Source organism: Pollicipes pollicipes, unplaced genomic scaffold (genome assembly GCF_011947565.3).
Source record: "Pollicipes pollicipes isolate AB1234 unplaced genomic scaffold, Ppol_2.1 Scaffold_4002;HRSCAF=4701_pilon_pilon_pilon, whole genome shotgun sequence".
NCBI classification, from domain to species: Eukaryota; Metazoa; Arthropoda; class Thecostraca; order Pollicipedomorpha; family Pollicipedidae; genus Pollicipes; species Pollicipes pollicipes.
Window position 1 is genome coordinate 30,710,635 of NW_023596420.1, and position 19,634 is coordinate 30,730,268.

A 19,634-nucleotide genomic window follows, 5' to 3' on the forward strand; every position below is an offset into this window, starting at 1 on the left:
GCCTCCTGCGCCACCACCCCCAGCGCCCCACTCGATGCCGGGAAATGGGATCCTAACAGCTCCATTGAGCATCCAACATTCACGCACAAGGGCCGGGTTCGACCCCAGGCTGACTACGGTCACGCGTTGATATCGCCACCGAGTCACAGACGCCTCATGGAAGACCTACGCGCTGCCGGCCGCCGCACCCCCTCGAGCCCGGCACCGCCTGGGCATTCCGACAACCGCCACCGTCCGGTGGGGCTCCTCCCAAATCCCGGCGATCTCAGGGCCTGATCCCCGCATCAATGAGACGTTAACGTCAATCGATAACTCTGGCCATTCTCATTTAGCGAAGATTAAGCTGTCGTATATCACGTCACTGACGACGTCGCAGGTCATCCACATATTTCACAAGTTCACAAAACTGAATCGGTCTATCTGATGATGTTCCGAAATTATGCTAGAAAAGGCAAGGGGTAGCTTTAAGCCACACGCAATCGTGTCAAACCAAATCGATCTCGGAGACGAGTCAAATGCCGGACGAATGCGCACAAACACAAGATGACGAAAGATGGCAGCCAGTGCTGCGGCGTACCGGGTCCAATTTTTCGCTGTTTTACGGAAAGTAATGACTGCGATAACGGTTGTCGAATCCTGCACGTCGATTGCAGGGGAGGGAGGGAGGTGTGGCGGAGATCCGACAGGTGGCGCGTCGCCAGACAAAGGTCAGTCGTGAAGAACTGCTACGCCACTATGTCGACCTCAGAAGGAGTGCTCCACCTTTGGGGTGTATTAAAAAACTCCGGTGAAACCGCAGAACTAGTTACGCTTAATGAACTGCAGCACCGTCAAGATATAATAAAGATATTTGTTGTGATTTTTTTCTAGTCCAAAATGCGCTATCAACGCTTTGTAACAGCAATATATTTCTTCCCTGCAGTCGCGACCACCGCCGTCTTGACAAACATCACGTGCATGTCTACCGGCGTGAATAAAACGATGTTTGTGATTGGTCCAGCAGGCAAGAGCCTATTACTGAGAAGTTGATTGGTTGTAGTTTGAGCCAGTGCATCACATGGATCATGTGACACTCCCATCTCTTAAACCAAGGTGCACTTCAAAGGGAGCCGCTGTGGTAAACGCCACTGTGGGGTGAAACCAGAGCCTTAGTACAGCGTTTCGTTGAATTTGCGGGATAATAGCTTCATGTTTCCAGATATGTTTTGTCTGAATATAATGTTCCAAGCTTTCGCAGCATTTAATACAAAAACCTTTTGACAAATGAACGTGTTGCCAACATCACAGAACACATACGTTGGAAAGAGCAAGGCAAATGTCATGTATTACTTCCATAGTGGCGAGCAGTCAAATGAGATTTCTCCTGCATTGTGGGCTGACTCAAATCGAAATTCCGAAATATCATAAGGATTTCAAGAAAACCGGTATTTCTGATCAAATCGCACGCGTCTGATGTAACAATGAGTGAAAAGTGCAAGAGTGTGGTATGCTCCCTTTCAACGCTCTTGCACAGTAGGATATCACATTCTGTGACTGTAAAATATCACCGACTGGCATCTGCTGGTCACCAATCGACAAAATAGACTGCATCCTGAGCCATGAGACAGCCCATTCTGTGACTGTAAGATATCACCGACTGGCATCTGCCGGTCACCAATCGACAAAATAGACTCCATCCTGAGCCATGAGACCCACATTCTGTGACTGTAAGATATCACCAACTGGCATCTGCTGGTCACCGATCGACAAAATAGACTCCATCCTGAGCCATGAAACCCCCATTCTGTGGCTGTAAAATATCACCGACTGGCATCTGCCGGTCACCAATCGACAAAATAGACTCCATCCTGAGCCATGAGACGCCCCATTCTGTGACTGCAAAATATCACCGACTGGTATCTGCCGGTCGCCAATCGACAAAATAAACTCCATCCTGAGCCATGAGATGCCCCATTCTGTGACTGTAACATATCACCGACTGGCATCTGCCGGTCACCAATCGACAAAACAGACTACATCCTGAGCCATGAGACGCCCTGGAAAAATGACCAGAGCGAACCTGAGGCAGGTTCAAGTAGATGGCCAGCGCGCAGTTCCGTATTCTCCCTTTAAAAACCCTTTCATATCTCCACGGGTTTGTTTTCGAACAAGAGAAGGAGATACTGGTCTCACCGCAAATTCACAGGAAACTGATGTTACAAAGGTAATTATATATTTCAATACGGAGCGACAAGGCATGCTAATCTTTAATATTATCATGCGGCCGCTGCAAAGGCGCATCCGGCCAGACACAAGTCAGTACCCAAAAGGACGGCGGATTACAAGTGGCAAATGAAGGCTTTGATGGACCCAGGCATCTTGACGCGAATCAAACTTTGGAGAGAAAGGCGAAGTCCTCCACTACTTCGACTCATTCGAAAAATAACACCGATCAGTCTAACTTCATGGTTGTCATGCTATTCATTACATTTTACTACCATCCATCCTCCAAACTCTAGATCAATCATGAACTAGCTGCTTGGCGTCAGAAATGTACTTGAATGATTTCTATAATCTTCCAACACCTTGAGCGAATAGGACAACCTGCATTTTTCGATGATATAGCTGGTGATAACACCCTGAGAGGGGTGTGACCTAAGTTTACACGCGAAATAATGCATTTAAAGCACCCAGATCTATTACCCATCGAAATCAATTCCAAACCCCGCTGAGACGTGGCGTGAACTGCAAGCATTAAACTTGACCAGAAATAGCGTCAGGAGTTCATAAACAAACTTGCCGAGCTTTAAAAAAACACCGATGAAACAATAGGGATCCAGCGAACGCACCAAACTAGAAATATCCGAGGGCCGTCAACAATCTGCAGGCTTTATCTGAGAAAATAACGGGCGAAATTTCCGAAACGTCGCTTGCGCAAATAACCGCATGGGAGCCGTGCGAGCCTGGCAAGTGGTGCCGTGGCTGAGAGCGCGGCCGGAAGTGTATGTCACAACGCAAGCGTCTCTTAGGGGGGGGGGGGAAGATTCCGCCGAGCTTGGGGAATGGATAAGGCGACGGTCTACAAAGCTTTCAAGTCAGGACAGAGTAGGATGGTGCAGTGCGCGGGGCATGCGGTTAGTGGTTAGGCCTTAGCGATCTAATTAATCTGTGGAGTATCTTCTACATATGCGTAAAAATCTGCATAGGGTATGGCTTATTACAGCTTACGTGTTCATACACATGATTCCTGGACAGGTCGGTACCGCGTGTCAGTCATAAATCGCCAAAAAGCGAGTAATATAACTTAGTTGATCAATCGGAAACGTTACGGCGTTAAAGCCGACCTCGCTTTCTTTGACGGCGCGTCCCGATTCCCGGCCACTTCGGGGGTCCGCCGGGCTCGGGCCGGGCCTTTCGAACACAAAAACCTCACCTCTAGCTCGCACCGCGCGGTGAGATACTACGTAAGCGCAAGCTTGTACGATAATCGCGTCATACTCCCCGACGTCGCAGCCGAAAGACGGGGACGGGCGGTGGCGGACGTGGGCCAGATCGCGACAGACCACGAGGCGGCACACCAGCACCAGACGCGACCCACACAGGTACGGGGTACTGGGGTAGGCACGGGGCACATGCAGTTTACACGCTTTGTTGGAAGCGCTGGAAATTCAGGGGAAATTGGCACACCGTTTGCAAGCTGAACGATCAGCGGTTGAAGAAGTGCGCCTCGTTTTGAAAAACAAAACAAAATGGTCTCCTGAATGCAAAGTCTGAATTTTTGGTTGTTTTTTCCACAAATTTTGATGCGTGTTTCATTGGCCGCCGTAGGGAAAACATGGCATCCGTAGCTCATTGCTTCATCTGCAACGTATGCATTTGCTCCTCTCTCGTACTTTGCTGCATTTAGTCTCTCACCAAGCCCGATGCACTGTGTGCCAGGTACCATTGTCGGAGAATGTGCGCATCATTGACCAATCGCAGAGGGCTATTCCCGTGCGCTTCGGCTACGAGCCAATGGGGGAGGCAACCAAGTGCAGGCGTCTAACAATGAAGATTAAAAGATGCTGCACACTTTCTGACACGCTTTGCATTTCGAACACCATTGGTAGAGCCTAAAAAGAGTGCTGTGAGGAAATTTTGAGCAAAATGAACACATGTCACCGAAATATTTTGGTAACACCATGGCTTGAATACGTAATGGAGTACGGGACAACCCAACAGCACATGAAAGTTTTTTTTTTTATAAAATGAGCCTTGGACAGCCTTTTCCCACTTTAAAACTCATTTCGTTTCCTAGTTCGGTGTCTGACATTCACGCACTTACGGACTTCATCCCTGACAACTGTCCCTTAATTAGGCTGGAATCACTTGAAATTAATCATTCAGCAATTACTCGAAGACACGCGTCACTCTCAGACTCGGAAGCGGACATCCAATCTAAAGCGGACGGATCGTTAAAGCCCGGCGCATAGGTGGAAGCCATTCAATTAAAAGCCCTGCAAAGGAGACCAGTGACGAAAATCGTTGGCGCTCGATCGCACCCGGCGGAAATGGAATACGCCAATTTCAAATAGCACTTAACTTTGGAAAGAATCGTAGGCATTCACGGATGTCAAAACATAATGATGAATTTGGTGACGTCACTGTCGTCGAGCAAGCTCAGTGGAATGCGCGTTCTTCATGTCGGTTATGTCTGCCAACCGCTTCTAACGCATCAGAGGAGGTGGTGCAGCGCAGACCGGCACGGAGCATGCTCCAGGTGCCGGGCACGCTGAAGCGACTACAAAAGCTGAAGCTTGTACGCAGGCACCTGCGAACGACAAAGCGACATGCACTTATGCGCTCAGCCGCACCATCCAAGTGGAGCAGAGTAGTCCACCTGACGCCTAAGATCTATGCTCTCTAGAATCACCTGCTGCGGTAGGCAAGTGTTGCATAACCTCGTCGTGAAACGAGGCACGACAAAAACACACAGCACGTGACATCCGAGATGAGACACGGCACGAGCATTGCGCGTCACGCTCTGCACAAACATGCCTCTTTGAACCAAAGCCAGCTGCGCAACACGTTGGCCAGAAGCGTGTGCAATCTGCGGATCTGGGCGAGTCTCTGCCTCGGGACTTTACCCAACAGTCCTGGGTAGGCCAATGGCTTGGGACTTCACCCGTGACAGCAGTCAGCTAGGGCATTTCAACGGACAGCCAGCAGGGGAGTCTGGATCAACACACAGCCTGACACAACTGTCGCCCGCACACAGCCGCGGTCGGTGCCCACAACCCCACGACCCCCACAGTTGCGGCAGACAGGTGGCAGAAGCACTCGCTGAAGCACCGCCCGCGCCACAGGCCGTCGTAGCGGTTACCGCCGTCCGCCAGGCTGCTGGGGTGGATGTGCAAACACGCAGTAAGCGCCGTGGTCACAAAACGCCGGAGAAACCGTGGGGGGGGGGGGGGGGTATCTCAACAGAACAGTTTTGCGGTGCACGCGGGAACCCCTCCCGAACGACGCCACAACGGCCGCTGGAGGGGGAAGCGATGGGGGCAGGAAAACGGCCTGACGGGGATGACCGGACGGTGCGGCGATGATCTCGCTCGAGGAAAAAAGCCGATGCAACATCTCTGTGCCGGACGGGAGACGACACTGATGTAGCCAACAAACGACCCACAAAGGACGTCAAAGTGATGTGAAACGCAACAGCTGGCACATTACAATATTGGGCAGCACATAACGCATTTCGAAGGGAGCCTTGTCGCACCGCCTCGGGAGCCAGCTTATCGCAAATCAAACAAACCCGCCAACCACTCTTACATGATCGTATATGTGCCACGTATATGATCTTACAGCAATCATATACCTAAAACCTCGTACGAGTGCCACGTATATGATCTTACAGCAATCATATACGTGGCACTCGTTAAGTAAGTTGTTGAAACTTTGAAACGCAATCTAGGTCGGTCGGCCTTCTCACTGCCTGTATGTTCATCTGGTAGGCGAACTTGTAACGCATGCATGCCGGGTTTTAAAAGTAAACGTCTCACGCCTGGTGTTGTGTGTTGTACAACGTGTTTGATAAGTGAGAGAATGGTCGACCGTATCGTATGTTGGCAAATCAAAAAATACCTATTCGGCTACGAGGTTTAACGAGCCTGTCGCTGACGACAAAAATCCTGAGATTTCCGTCGTCAGCAGTTTCTTTCCGCCCACCAAAACTGTGAGATTCGCGCAATGAGGACCCCTTGGCTATTACAGTTTTGCAAAAAAACCAAAGACCATCCCCATCGCAAAATATGTGAATCGATCCAAATCCGCAAACTGTAACCCCTACTGAATAGAAACATCTCATCCTGGAGAATAATGTAGTCCTTATGGGTACAAACCTAGTGTATTTTATCACCGGTGATATCTTGTTATTTGCTCAGTCAAAGTGTGGGAAATGTGTGCCATTTGATCACATGCGTGCTGGGGAAAAAACGCTGTCAACACTGGGCAGCAGCTGGTATTCGCTTTATATTGGAGTTTTTCTGTTCCATGAGGAGGGTCCCTGACACTAAATGCATTAAAAGTACAACTTACTTAACGAATATCGCGTATACAATTATTGTAAGGTCACTTCCATTAAATCCAAAACGGCCAATCGGTACTGAAATCCAACATCGCAAAACCAACATTCCCCGTTTGAGCACCACCCCGCAAGGTCAAAAGCCATCAGCGTCGGTCAGCGTTGCGCGCCGGCGGGGCGCTGACCCGCTCGACAGCCGCAGCCACTCCGGGCCGCCACTCGGCGCGCGGCCGCGCCGCGTTGCAGGAGCCGCCGACCCATTAGCAGGCGCGGCCGCGGATCCAACGCCGCGCGTATTAATACAGCGGCCGATGAAAAACGACGCATTCATGCTATTGGGTGCCGCTGACGGGGTCGTTACCACGTGATAGATTGTACGGCAAATGAGGTATGGTAAGGCACGGCGTGCGGCGGGCTGGCCCGCGCCAGCCGCGCCCCCGTCGCGCCCACATGTGTGGCTTTCTCCCCGCGTCCATCGCTGGCCTCACACCCCTCGCGCGACCTCGGGTCGCAGCCAATTTCTGTCCACCGTAACGAGCGGCCCTTTGATACGAACGCTTAACCGGTTAGTGGCGGCCAGCGGCAAATATACCCTCGATCCGTGGTCGGAACTGGACACTCTCTTCCTTTCTTCCGCCAGGTCGGCGGGTCCACCTCTCCTCAGGTCAGCAGACGTGCCTCCCCCGCAGGCCAGCGATGGATGTCCCCAGCTCCGAAGTCAGCAGCGAACGTTCCACCATCTCCCCAGGCCGATGATGGACGTCCCTTCCTCTCCCCAGGTCAGCAGCGGACATCTCCCCTTCCCCAGGTCGGCAGCGGACCTCCTGCCCTCTCGCCAGGTCAGCGGCGGACGTGTCCCCCTCCCCAGGTCAGCAGAAGACCTCCTGCCCTCTCGCCAGGTCAGCAGTGGACATCTCCCCCTCCCCAGGTCAGCAGCAGACCTCCTGCCCTCTCGCCAGGTCAGCGGTGGACGTCTCCCCCTCCCCAGGTCGGCAGCGGACCTCCTGCCCTCTCGCCAGGTCAGCGGCAGACGTGTCCCCCTCCCCAGGTCAGCAGCAGACCTCCTGCCCTCTCGCCAGATCAGCAGCGGACATCTCCCCTCCCCAGGTCAGCAGCAGACCTCCTGCCCTCTCGCCAGGTCAGCGGTGGACGTCTCCCCCTCCCCAGGTCGGCAGCAGACCTCCTGCCCTCTCGCCAGGTCAGCAGCGGACATCTCCCCCTCCCCAGGTCAGCAGCGGACCCCCTGCCCTCTCCCCAGGTCGGCAGCAGACCTCCTGCCCTCTCGCCAGGTCAGCGGTGGACGTCTCCCCCTCCCCAGGTCAGCAGCGGACCCCTGCCCTCTCGCCAGGTCAGCGGCGGACGTGTCCTCTGTCGGAGCCGTGCCCGCGCCCGGGAGCGGACCTCGTCATCGATCCCGCCCGTCCGCCGTCATCGGACGATATTCATTCGGCCGCGGCTCAATATGCATACCGGCGCCGGCCTTGACGTGGCCGCGTGACCCACAGCGCGGCGGACCGCGCCCCAGGCGCCCGGCGCGCCGCGTCCTCCCGGAACGCACCGTCGCACCAGCCGCGTGACCCACGCCAGCGAGACCCGGCGCGCACCGCCGCTCCGCAGCGGCAGCGATGCTCGTCGCCCTGTGCGTGGTGGCGCTGGCGGCGGCGCTGCGGCCGGCCGCGACGCACGACCGTCCCGTCATCGGCGTGCTCGCTCAGGAGACGACGCCCGACCTGGACGCGCTCTTCCCCGAGTACAACTACTCGAGCTACATCACCGCCTCCTACGTGAAGTTCGTGGAGGCGGCGGGCGCACGCGCGGCGCCCGTCTTCATCCGGCAGCCGGCCGCCTACTACGAGCGCATGTTTCGGCGGCTGAACGGCCTGGTGCTGCCGGGCGGCGACAGCGGCCTGGGCTCGAACGGCTTCGGCGCGGCCGCGCGTGCCTTCTGGGACCTGGCGCACGCTCACCCCGACAACTACTTCCCCATCTGGGGCACGTGCCAGGGTCACGAGGAGCTGGCGTTCCTAGCCGGCGGCGCCGGCGTCATCGCCGCCTGCAACGCCTCCAACCAGGCGGTGACGGTGCAGTGGGACGTCGACGAGGTGGCTCAGAGCCGGTTGTTCGGCAACGCTAGCCGACAGACGCTCGACTTGTTCTCGGCCGAGCCGAACGTCATCATGTTCCACTACAACTGCGTCATGCCCGACAGCTTCGCGCGCGACGCGGCCGAGTTCCGCGTGCTCGGCAGCAGCCGCGACCGGCGCGACGTGAGCTACGTTTCCGTGCTCGAGCACCGCAGCCTGCCCATGTACGGTGTGCAGTTCCACCCGGAGAAGGCGGCGTTCGAGTGGTCACTGCTGCCGCGCGTCGACCAGATTCCGCACTCGGCGCACGCCGTCCTCGCCGAGCAGTACTTGGCCAACTTCCTCGCCGCCGAGGCGCGGCGCAGCAACAACCGCTTCGCGGACACGCGAGAGGAGCAGGAGGCGCTTATCTACAACTACCCACCCTTCCACACGGCGGCGCGCGGCTCATCCTTCGAACAGTGCTACTTCTTCTGATCCAGTGCAGATATGCTGCTCGTGGCTGATGGATCTAGATGTAGCACTACTGACTGACGTCAATTGACGGGGACGCGTTGACGCGTTTGCACTGCAGGCTCCACGAACGCTGGAGGGCTTGCGTCCAGCGGAGCGTGCCGCTCCTGTTACGCCACGCACGCACGGGCAATGCGCACACCAATTGCGGCGCATCGCCACCGACGACCTGTGATCGTGGTGACCTTTCGAGAGCACGCGACACACCGCAATAAATCAGCAGTCTGAAAGTGGCGACCACTTCTCTGTAGTCTTAACAGGTTCCACGACATGAGAACCAGAATGTCGCAACACAGCTCGAGCAGTAAAGACGCGTAACTACGCTGCTGGCTGGTCCAGCTTCAGTCTTTTCGTCGTGCGACTCACCCGGAGGCGAGACAATGCAATCGCCGAAAACTGGGATCGCCGCCAAGGTCGTAGACCACGGCCAAGGTTCCTGCAATATGCAAATTCTATCGCCCCCAATCCTCACTCTGTTCCGTGTGAGCGTCGCGGACGACGCCGGCCGCACGGCGCGCGCCAAGATCGTCCCGCGGCAGGGCGGGGGGGGGGGCGAGGGGGACAGGCGGCACGACGTCAGCGGCGATGACGGCGCAGCGGGATGGACGGACGTGATGCCATTACCTCCGGCGAGCTACATAATGCCCGTCGAGACGCAGCCCAGTTGGCCGACGCAATTCGGCCGCGGGCGAAGCCAATGTCGTGGCACCGGTGGGGCGCGGCGCACGCTAGACCCGACACGGCGCCGCGATCGGCCGCGGGGCGCCACACAGCGACACATCTAACACGCGGGACGGTAGGAGCCAACGGCGGCGCGACAGCCACGCTGAGAGAAGCGATGGCGCTACCACTGGAACTGGGCGACAAGACTGCCTGTCCGCCCACTTCATCCACCGTTGCGTTCTTGTCAAATGGCCGAAGTTAGCACGAGTTTTTTCGCGAGTGCGTCCGAGTTTTGGGCTTTTTTTGTTCAAACTTTGTTGCGGTTCTCTCCACCGGCGTCCGCCACGATCGTGGACGGCGCCGGCAGAGCCACGCTGCCGTCGCCGACCGCAGCCGTGTTCGGTCACCCCGGCGTCTCCACGAAACAAGGATCATGATGTGGGCGGCCGCCAGCGGACGAAGCGTCGTAACCTGACCGGCCGGTGGAGGGGAACGGACCCAAACAGCCTGACCTGACCCGGACCTGGACAACCGCCGAGGGACAGATCTGGACAGCCGCCGAAGGACCGATCGCGACCTGGACAGACGCCAAGGGGCGGATCGTGACATGAACAGCCGCTGAGGGGTGGATCGTGTCCTGGACAGCCAGTGAGGGGCGGATCGTGACCTGGACAGCCGCCGAGGGAGCGATCGTGACCTGGACAGCCGCTGAGGGACGGATCGTTATCTGGACAGCCGCTGAGGGCGGATCATGACCTGGACAGCCGCCGAGGGAGCGATCGTGACCTGGACAGCCGCCAAGGGGCGGATCGTGACCTGGACACCCGCCGAGGGACGGATCGTGACCTGGACAGCCGCTGAGGGGCGGATCGTGACCTGGACAGCCGCTGAGGGACGGATCGTGATCTGGACAGCCGCTCATCATCACCTAACCTCATCGTTAGGGTGGACGAGAACGTTCACTCAAGTAGCTAGGCCCGATTTTAAAAGCCTTGATTTTTTCGCGGCGGGTCACGCCGGGCGTACATTCCAGCGCCGGTCGACGCAGGGCGCGCCTGGCCGGAGGTCATGACGAGCCGCGGCCCACCCGCCGCCTGTCGAGCTGCGCCGCTGGTCCGGTCCGATCCGGTCCGGTCCGGTCTGGTCTGGCTCTGTCTGGTCCGGTCCGGGTCAGGTCTGTTCCGGTCTGGTCCAGTCTGGTCTGGTCTGGCCTGGTCCGGTCTGGTCTGGTTCGGTCTGGTCCGGTCTGGGTCCAGTCCGGTCCGGTCCGGTCCGATCCAGTCCGATCTGGTTTGGTCTGGTCTGGTCTGGTCTGGTCTGGTTTGGTCCGGTCTGGTTTGGTCCGGTCTGGTTTGGTCCGGTCTGGTTTGGTCTGGTTGGTCTGGTCTGGTCTCGGTCTGGTCCGGTGTGGTTTGGTCTGATCTGGTCCGGTTTGGTCTGGTCTGGTCTAGTCTAGTCTAGTCTAGTCTAGTCTAATCCGGTCCGGTCCGGTCCGGTCCGGTCCGGTCCGGGTCCAATCAGCGCGGCCCATCAGCCCATCCATCTGGCGTTCGCCGCTGGGAGATGCGATCGACGGACGTGGTCGTGGTCCGGGCATCTCCATGTTGTGCGGTGTCTATGTCCGCTATGTCCTTGGTGCGCAGCCTGTGACGTGCGGTTGGTTTTCCATGTCGCCACCTGATCCTCGGATAGATCTCCTCCGAAGCCATCTGCGGCAGAGCGGGAGGAGCTCCATCCTCTCCCACGCCCAAGACGCGCCCTTTCATTTTTCTCTCTCACGTTTCCTCGTCGTTGCGCTTTCAGTCTCTTGGATTTCACACTTCGTGCCGGCATAAGATGAAGTACGACACCCTGAGATGACTCACGTTTGGAACTGGGTACACCAAAGGCAGTCGACGCGGTGGAAATGGAAATGGAACATCGGGCGGGAGTCGGGGCTGGCCGAGATGGCCATCTTGGCGCTGAATCCCACGGGAGCATCTGACACACGAGAACATTCACCTCGAGTGCGGGTCCAAACGTCCGTGCCGGCTGCCGGCAATCGGAGGCCGCTGCCAAAGCAGCGTCTCCGGTTCAAGGGGCATGATTTGTCGGTCCGTCTGCTGGTGGATTGGCAACTGGCCGGCGCCTTTTTTTGGCAGTGTACTCAAGTCCATGCAAGGTGTGGAGCGTACGGCTCAGAGTGAGACTTAACACGCGCGCGTAAGAGATCGTGTGACGAATATAGATCGATTTTCATATATACGAATGTGTAATTATAGGTAGAATCTGATAACAAAAAGTAACACTAATAAGTATATAATCAGATGTCTTACACCAAAATATATCCTTCCTGAAGAACTGGAAGGAATTATTTTTACCTCTCATGATATTTTATAGGTACCTGGCACCCCCCCCCCCCTTCGAAAGGACAGTTTCAGAACGGTCACCGCGCAAGCCGGGCTGACAGCTTCCGTTCGGTGGACGCGCTGCGCATATATGCCCGTGGCGAGCTCGTGCGGAACCGGCTCCGCCCCGTCCCACGCTCGAGTTCCTGCCATTGCCGTGTTTGCATAATCGGCACATATCCGGACTCCATCTAAAACAAGCCTGTCTAACGGGGAATAGGGGCGCTGGGGAGAGAGAGAGAGAGAGAGAGAGAGGAGAGAGAGAGAGGAGAGAGAGAAGAGAACACAAAGAGGAGAAGAGAGAGGAGAGAGAGAGAGGAAGAGAGAAGAGAGAGCGAGAGAGAGAGAGAGAGAAGAGAGAGAAAAGAAAGAAAGAAAGGGAGCGAAGATGCTGAGAGAGAAGAGAAAGAAAGAAAGAGCGAGAGCGAGAGCGAGAGCGAGAGCGAGAGAGCGAGAGCGAGAGCGAGAGCGAGAGCGACCAGGGTAGATACCAGTTACAGATGGAGAGACATGTAATATGGCTGGCATGATAACGTTGACATCTGAAGAAATATGGGGCAGGCGATATGCATATAGAGGCCAACAGATATATAGAGTAAGAATTACGAAAAGAAATGCAACAAACGCGTCCGGGTACGGGCCCCTAGCACGCGATCTTTCAATGGCGCGTGTCGCCAGAGCGTGACCGGAGGCCATCGGGGCGTCCGGACGGAGGAGCCACCGCGTCGTGAGCTGCCGCTCCATCACCGTGTGATCAGCGGCGGCACGCGACACGCGCACGATCGGTTCCTGACGAGCCGCTCGGGTCGCGTTCTATCCCTCGGCGGGTATCCAGGTCACGATCCGTCCCTCGGCGGGTGTCCAGGTCACGATCCGCCCCTCGGCGGCTGTCCAGGTCACGATCCGTCCCTCAGCCCGATAGTACGCTCTTTCTGCCAAGGTTCACATCGTAAAATACGCCAACATGCCGACGCGCCGTTGTCGACTTAGCATGCCGTCATCAAATGTAGGTACAATGGCGGGGTCTCATGCTCGCAAATCATGCACGCGAACATGACCCCGCAAACCCCATCCCAAAAACAAAGTCCTCGCCGGTGGCCAACCCACATCGCCAATCCCCTCCTCTCGTCCTCTCGTCCTCTCCGCCCCTCCCTCTTCGCCGTCTCCTCCGGGCGTCGGCGGGCGATCAAGCCGTGCTGATTGGCGTCGGCGGAGAGGCCGCCAGCGGCGCGACCACCGGCCCGCGGGCGGCGGTCGCTGGCGCCCTGGCGCGCCAGAACCCGCGGCGGCCCCAGCCGGACGGCGCGCGCCCACCCCTCAAATTACTTGGGCTCGTCTGGTGACGGCAGATAGCAGCGGGCGGGCGACGCGTCGCCCCGTGGCAGCGAAGCCAGAGCGCTGCGCGAGGGCGGCCGGTCGGACGGCGGCGAGACGCGGCGGGCTGGGGTGCGACTGCGGGCACGAAGGACGGACGCACCGGCGGAACAAAGCAGGAGAGCCAGGCACCGGCTGCTGACAGGGGCCGGGCACTGCGAAAGTGGGCCAAACTGCCACTGACGACAGCCGCCATGACGGTCGCTGAGCGCGGGCGTCGCGGCGAGATGGGCTGGCACGGCTGTCACTGAGCCAGCTGTGCGAGCTATGAAGAAGAGGCCCCTCAGAGGCGGCTCACCAGACCTCGGCTGTGAATCCGTCCAGCCGCCGAGGAATGCGTCTCCAAGCGACGGAGACCTAGCACAGCAAACTGAACTGCAGTTTCCGCTGAACATATCGCCTCTGGCCGCCGTTCCTGGCAGAGTTCTCTGACCCGCGTGGGTTCGCAGTGTCGTCCAATGGCCTCCAGCACACGCGGACCGTTCACGGACAGCCTGGTCCGTTTCGGTCGCAGGACACTCACCGCCCCGCCCCGGACGTCTCCCGAATGACAACGAGAGTCGGCCTATGTTCGAAGCGCTTGCAAAGAGGCCCGGCGAACAAAACAAGGGCTTCTCGAACACGTGCCGTGCTACGCGTGCCTCGCAGCTGAGGATCGTCGCGCCAACGAGGAGCGGCGGGTCGGACAGGCGCCAACGAAATCCTCCGCGATGGTCCAGGGCCGGGGCCACTGTGTGAAACGAGATTGAAATACGAGTATATCAACCATACCAACTGCATCAGCCATACCAGCTGTTTCCCCTGAAGAACAAGGCAAGATGGCTATTCTAATAGCACCGTTTCCGCCACATGTCCATGCTCACGGCGATATTACCACGCCTGAAAGTTTTGTTGAGGCTAACTCCACCGACGGCAATGTTGTCATACATGAGAGAACTACTGCCCACCTCCAAAGGACCCTGTGTTAAAGGCAATTAATACCTCGCCGACCTGTCAGAGGTCATAGTCAGGCAAAAACAAGATGACACACGGACTAGGGGCACATGACACGGCTTTCTCCTTAAACACCGAAAACGAGATTGCTTGACAATCTCATTCTCCTTGAGAGGCAGCCGCGACTGCCAGAGACGGCACCAACAAAGAGCGTCGAAGAACAAAAAGTCCAATTAGTCCACTCCCTGAGAGCATCTGCCCATTCGAGATAAGCCTCGCGGCAGAGCCCTGCTGCGGATGGCACGTGCTGACGAGTCTCGGCCGTAGCACGGCTTTGCGACGTGCGGCTCGTCGCACGGCTTTGTGACGTGCGGACTCAAGTCTGCCGCGAGCCTAATGCGACGCAGAAGGCCCCGGCCCCGTCCTGCTTGCGATGCTGTAATAACTGCATACATGCAACCTATCTCTCTGCGACCAGTTTGCACGGCCGGCCAAATTGTACAGCCGGGCATCTTCTCAACAATGGGCTCCAGATCACTCACTGCCACCCCTCCGTAACATTGGCCATCTTTCTGACCCCGCCTCTCAGCTCGCTCGCTCCGTCCAGTCCGTTGTTCCTCCTGGTCGGGTCAGGGCGTCCGCCTCTGGCACAAGTCCGCCTGTCCACCTGACCATCCGTCCGATCGGCCGTCCCCTGACCGCCGCCCAGACCCCCAGACCTACGATATTGCGTGAACCGCGCTCTGATTTGTGGCTGTTCGATGGCACGGTAGCAACAGAAACATCAGCCATGTATTCTGCAGGTGCTGTGAGATGTGTTTGCCGTGAGAGCGTGCATGACGTCAGCCCATTATGTGGGCTCTGTAAGCCTCCAAGTTGCCAACATCAGGTTTTGATTATTTGCTAACTCGGTTAACTTGAGACTGTCGGCGGTGCATGAGACAATTTATTACAATGCGTTTGACTAAACTTGTTCAATATCCTTAGATCCCATGTTGAAGAGGTGCTAGCATTATATTCTCAGTCGCATTACATATTTATTTGGCCAATCAAGGTATTTGTCGAAAACCAGTGGCTGAAGCACAGCGGTACCGAACAAAAGCATCAGGGTTTCCTTCACGGTGTAATGAAGATGATGCGCATCTAAAAAAATATGTCAAGCTCTCCCGACAATAATTACATTTAAGGATCGTTCAATAACACATCTTATGAGCTCACCCAAGACAAAGAAGCAGTTTGGGTTCAATGATTGGCGCAGCCTTGGGCTTCAACATGGATGAATCGGTTCATAAGACGTGGCCGCTGATATAAAAGCGAAGCTGCAATATTCCCGCCAAGGTCAGGCGCTGCAACCTGGAACAACGGCGATAGCTGGAGACGTTCATGGAAATGGCTGGAACCCGACACAGCCATGCGCTTCCAGGCAACAGCGCCCGGTTCCACTAATCCTAGATAAGCTTGCGGGGGCACAGTGGTGGTGTAAAGCCGGCAGGCTGTCAGGAAGTCGAAAGGCATGGCAGCGGGGAGGTGAGGGGGGGGGGGATATAGCAACAGCATGCACGCGGTAAATGCCGGGGACGGTCCACTAGTGTCAGACTGATTAATTTCGCCTACTAAATTTCTTTTGGATTCCCCTTATCGCTGGGATCCCTCAAAGACACGAGATGCGCCGCTTGTTACAGTTCGCACACCGCTGGCACTACGCTGGGACTGCACGGAACGCCGACAGGCGATTGGAATGCCACACATGGATCAACCAATCGCCACCCACGTCTACGGGATCTGTGGTAACACGTGTTATGACCCGGCCACCGCGTTGTAGCAGTCTTCGGTAGCTTCCGCTCGATGACGGCCTTCGGAGCACAACAGCCGGCAGCGCGGGGAATGTCGAGCTCTTCCCGCCCGGCTTCGACCAACGGTGCCCTAAACTCTCCCCCCCCCCTTCCCCACAAGAACCACAGATATTGGACTGGTGCGATTACACCTGTGGTCCTTAGCATGTACCGCGCTATCGTTTCTTGCCATATTTGTTTCCTCTTTAGATTATCTTTTCTGGTTGGATTACCATTCGTTTCGTATTCACGACACTTATCTATCCCAGCAATGATTTCCCGGGGGATAGCAGTAACAGCGACATCAATTGCGACCGGCAAGCCGCAGCCCCATACGGCCCGCACGCGTACTGCCAGCGAGAGAAGCCTGCCGAGCCTCGTCGCCGGAGACGGTCCAGCGAGCTAGCCGGACCCCGGACTCCTGGACTCGCGGACTCGTCGGCCGGGACCCTCGGGCTCGCCTGCCGGCCGGTACCCAGGGCATCCATCGCCAATGCCGGGGCGCGGCCGCCGCGGCACAAAGCCGCCGAGACAAATGACCATGCGGGGGGAGGGACGCCGGCCGCGCCGTCGACCCCCGGCACGGCACAGCGAAGGTTCGCTGGGGGTCAGCGTGTGATGACCGAGAATGACTGACCCCTGGCCCGGGAGAGCAAGGGTTCACCCGGGGGCCAGTGCGTGATCACCGGCATGACTGGCCCCTGGCCTGGGAGAGCGAGGGTTCACGGGGGTCAGCGCGTGATGACCGGCATGACTGACCCCTGGCCCGGGAGAGCGAAGGTTCACCGGGGGTCAGCACGCGATGACCGGGATGACTGACCCCCTGGCCCGGGACGGCGAGGGTTCACCGGAGGTAAGCGAGTGATGACCGGGGTAACTGATCCCTAGCCTGGGACAGCGAGGGTTCTCCGAGGGTGAGCGCGTAACGTTGCAACATGCCTGCAGGTAGTAAAACATTTACCTTAGGATGCTTTCAACGTGTAAGTTGAACCATATTGACAGACCCGAGTCCATGCTCCTCATAATACAGCATATGTAAACAAGTCTGTTAGATCAAGTTTGTGACACATAAAAAACCAAATGAGTGGGATGTGGGCATCCATTGTGCAGATGAGGGGCTTATGCAACCAACGTAGTGCCCAATTCAGTTTAAGTCAAGCAGTTTAAACGGTGTGCCATGGATTGAAATGATGGTTGGTATCGCAAGCAATGACAGCAGAATGTCACCGACCTCTTCATTTATCATACGCAAAATAGCAGGAGCGGGAAAAAGGAATAGTTATCACAGTTGGACGGTATCGTCACTTGCATATTTGTTTGAAAGAATAGAACAATATCCTGTTCTGACAAAGGGCAAACAGTTTAGCCTAAATTTTTAAAAGCCTGAAACAGGCCAGTCTCTTTCATAGTCGCTCCCTGCACTTTGTGTAACAAACCAGCCGGCCGACGACAACGGGACGGTGTCCGCTCCGAGACGGGACGGTGTCCGCTCCGGGACGGGACCGTGTCCGCTCCAAGACGAGACAGTGTCCACTCCGGGACGGGACGGTGTCCGCTCCGAGACAGGACGGTGTCCGCTCCGGGACGAGACAGTGTCCACTCCGGGACGGGACGGTGTCCGCTCCGAGACAGGACGGTGTCCGCTCCGAGACAGGACGGTGTCCGCTCCGGGACGAGACGGTGTCCGCTCCAAGACAGGACGGTGTCCGCTCCGAGACAGGACGGTGCCCGCTCCGGGACGGGACGATGTCCGCTCCGGGAAGGGACCGTGTCCGCTCCAAGACGAGACAGTGTCCACTCCGGGACGGGACGGTGTCCGCTCCGAGACAGGACGGTGTCCGCTCAGAGACAGGACGGTGTCCGCTCCGGGGCGGGACGGTGTCCGCTCCGGGAAGGGACGTTGTTCACTCGGTGTCAACAGCGGGACAGTGTCCACCCGCCGCATCCATGTCACTTCACGCCCACTCATTTCACGGCCGGCTCTCGTGGCCCACCAACGTCTAACACGGGCCTTTGCGGACATCTCCTGGTCACCCGGCGTTGCCAGCGTAAACAGGGGGAGGAATGGCTGGGAGCAGTCGAATGCAAATGTCCTCACTTCCACAAAGCACGATGCTTCTAGACAAGGATGGCATAAACGACAGTGCTGCTAGATAAGGTCAGCTGTTCCGAGACTCCGTGCGCACACTGATGCGAGACACGCGATCTGTAGCAACAAGGAGTCTAGTGTGGTTCTTGTGGAATCAAAGTCTCTGCTATGTTCGGCGCTGCAATCGAGTTACAAGACACTTACAAGGTTTATAAGTCCTGCTTCACCACAGGCTGGATCCAGAATGGCCAACACCACGTCTTTACATCTTCGGTACCGCCCCGTTGATCATGGTCGGTGTCTGACGAAGCATTGAAATGCTCGTGTCGTTAACATCCATGATGCATAAATTTTGTTGCTGTTTTTTTTTTTTTTGCTTGAGTTTGTTGCATGTAATCCTAGTTATTAGAAAAAAGGAAAAACTGAAATATACTTACGGAACTGGCTTTCGGCAAGCGCAGGATTCGTGTGGGGAGGCTACGTGCGGCGCTTGGGATCGGCTTAACAGGGCTCCAACATCCGACACGCGCATATATTTTAGAGGACTCCATGACAACAACTGGCGAGATACGCGGCGACGCCCACACCATGGCGTGGCAGCCGCCCACCACCACGAATGGACCAATTACAACCGGTCCGCGTTCAAGAGCAAATCATTCATCATCCAAGAGCAAACGAGCTACACCACGTCCTCATGCGACGTACCGGCCGGCCGGCGTCATCAGCACTGGGCTAGACAGGCTCAGCGCTAGCCTCCGAGCGGCCGCGGGCCTCCCGGGGCCGCTGGGGGTCCCACGGCCGTCAGCGTCGCAAGCCCGGCGGCCCGCGGCTGGGCGGCGAAGGCAGAGGCAGGCCCCGGCCGGCTCTCAGCAGCTCTCGCCCGACACAAAGCGCGACCATTAGCGGCATTCAGGCGGGAAGGGGGACCGCCGCCACTGCCGACGCCACACAGGCGGAATCGAACCCGGCGGTCCAGGTCGGCGCGGCCACGCGGCTGGCACTCAGTCGATACAGATAGCTGTCAAAGGAGATGATTGCTTAGGCCATCAGCGTCGCCAGCCTCAGTGAAGGCCGGAATCAACAAAAGTTTTTCGCGGCGAGAACTGAGCCCATATCTACGGATCATAAGCCGGACGCCACGAACTCAAACTATTCAGCTTACGCTCCGGGCGAACAGCCAACTCCTCTGCCCGAACTCCTCTTTATGAAGATGGGTTCGCG

The 19,634-nt window shown here is 57.0% G+C and overlaps 1 protein-coding gene across 1 annotated transcript; it reads left to right on the top strand.

Moving 5' to 3' along the window:
* The first annotated feature begins 8,163 nt into the window (after nucleotides 1-8,163).
* LOC119094373 (gamma-glutamyl hydrolase) lies at nucleotides 8,164-9,349 on the top strand. Its single transcript, XM_037217437.1, has one exon. It carries the CDS (start codon nucleotides 8,164-8,166, stop codon nucleotides 9,097-9,099), a length of 936 nt encoding a protein of 311 aa, XP_037073332.1. The 3' UTR covers nucleotides 9,100-9,349.
* Nucleotides 9,350-19,634: the final 10,285 nt, after the last annotated feature.

Bases quoted from the DNA above. Each gene is read 5' to 3' on its own strand.
- LOC119094373 (XM_037217437.1), top strand. From the start codon at position 8,164: ATGCTCGTCGCCCTGTGCGTGGTGGCGCTGGCGGCGGCGCTGCGGCCG.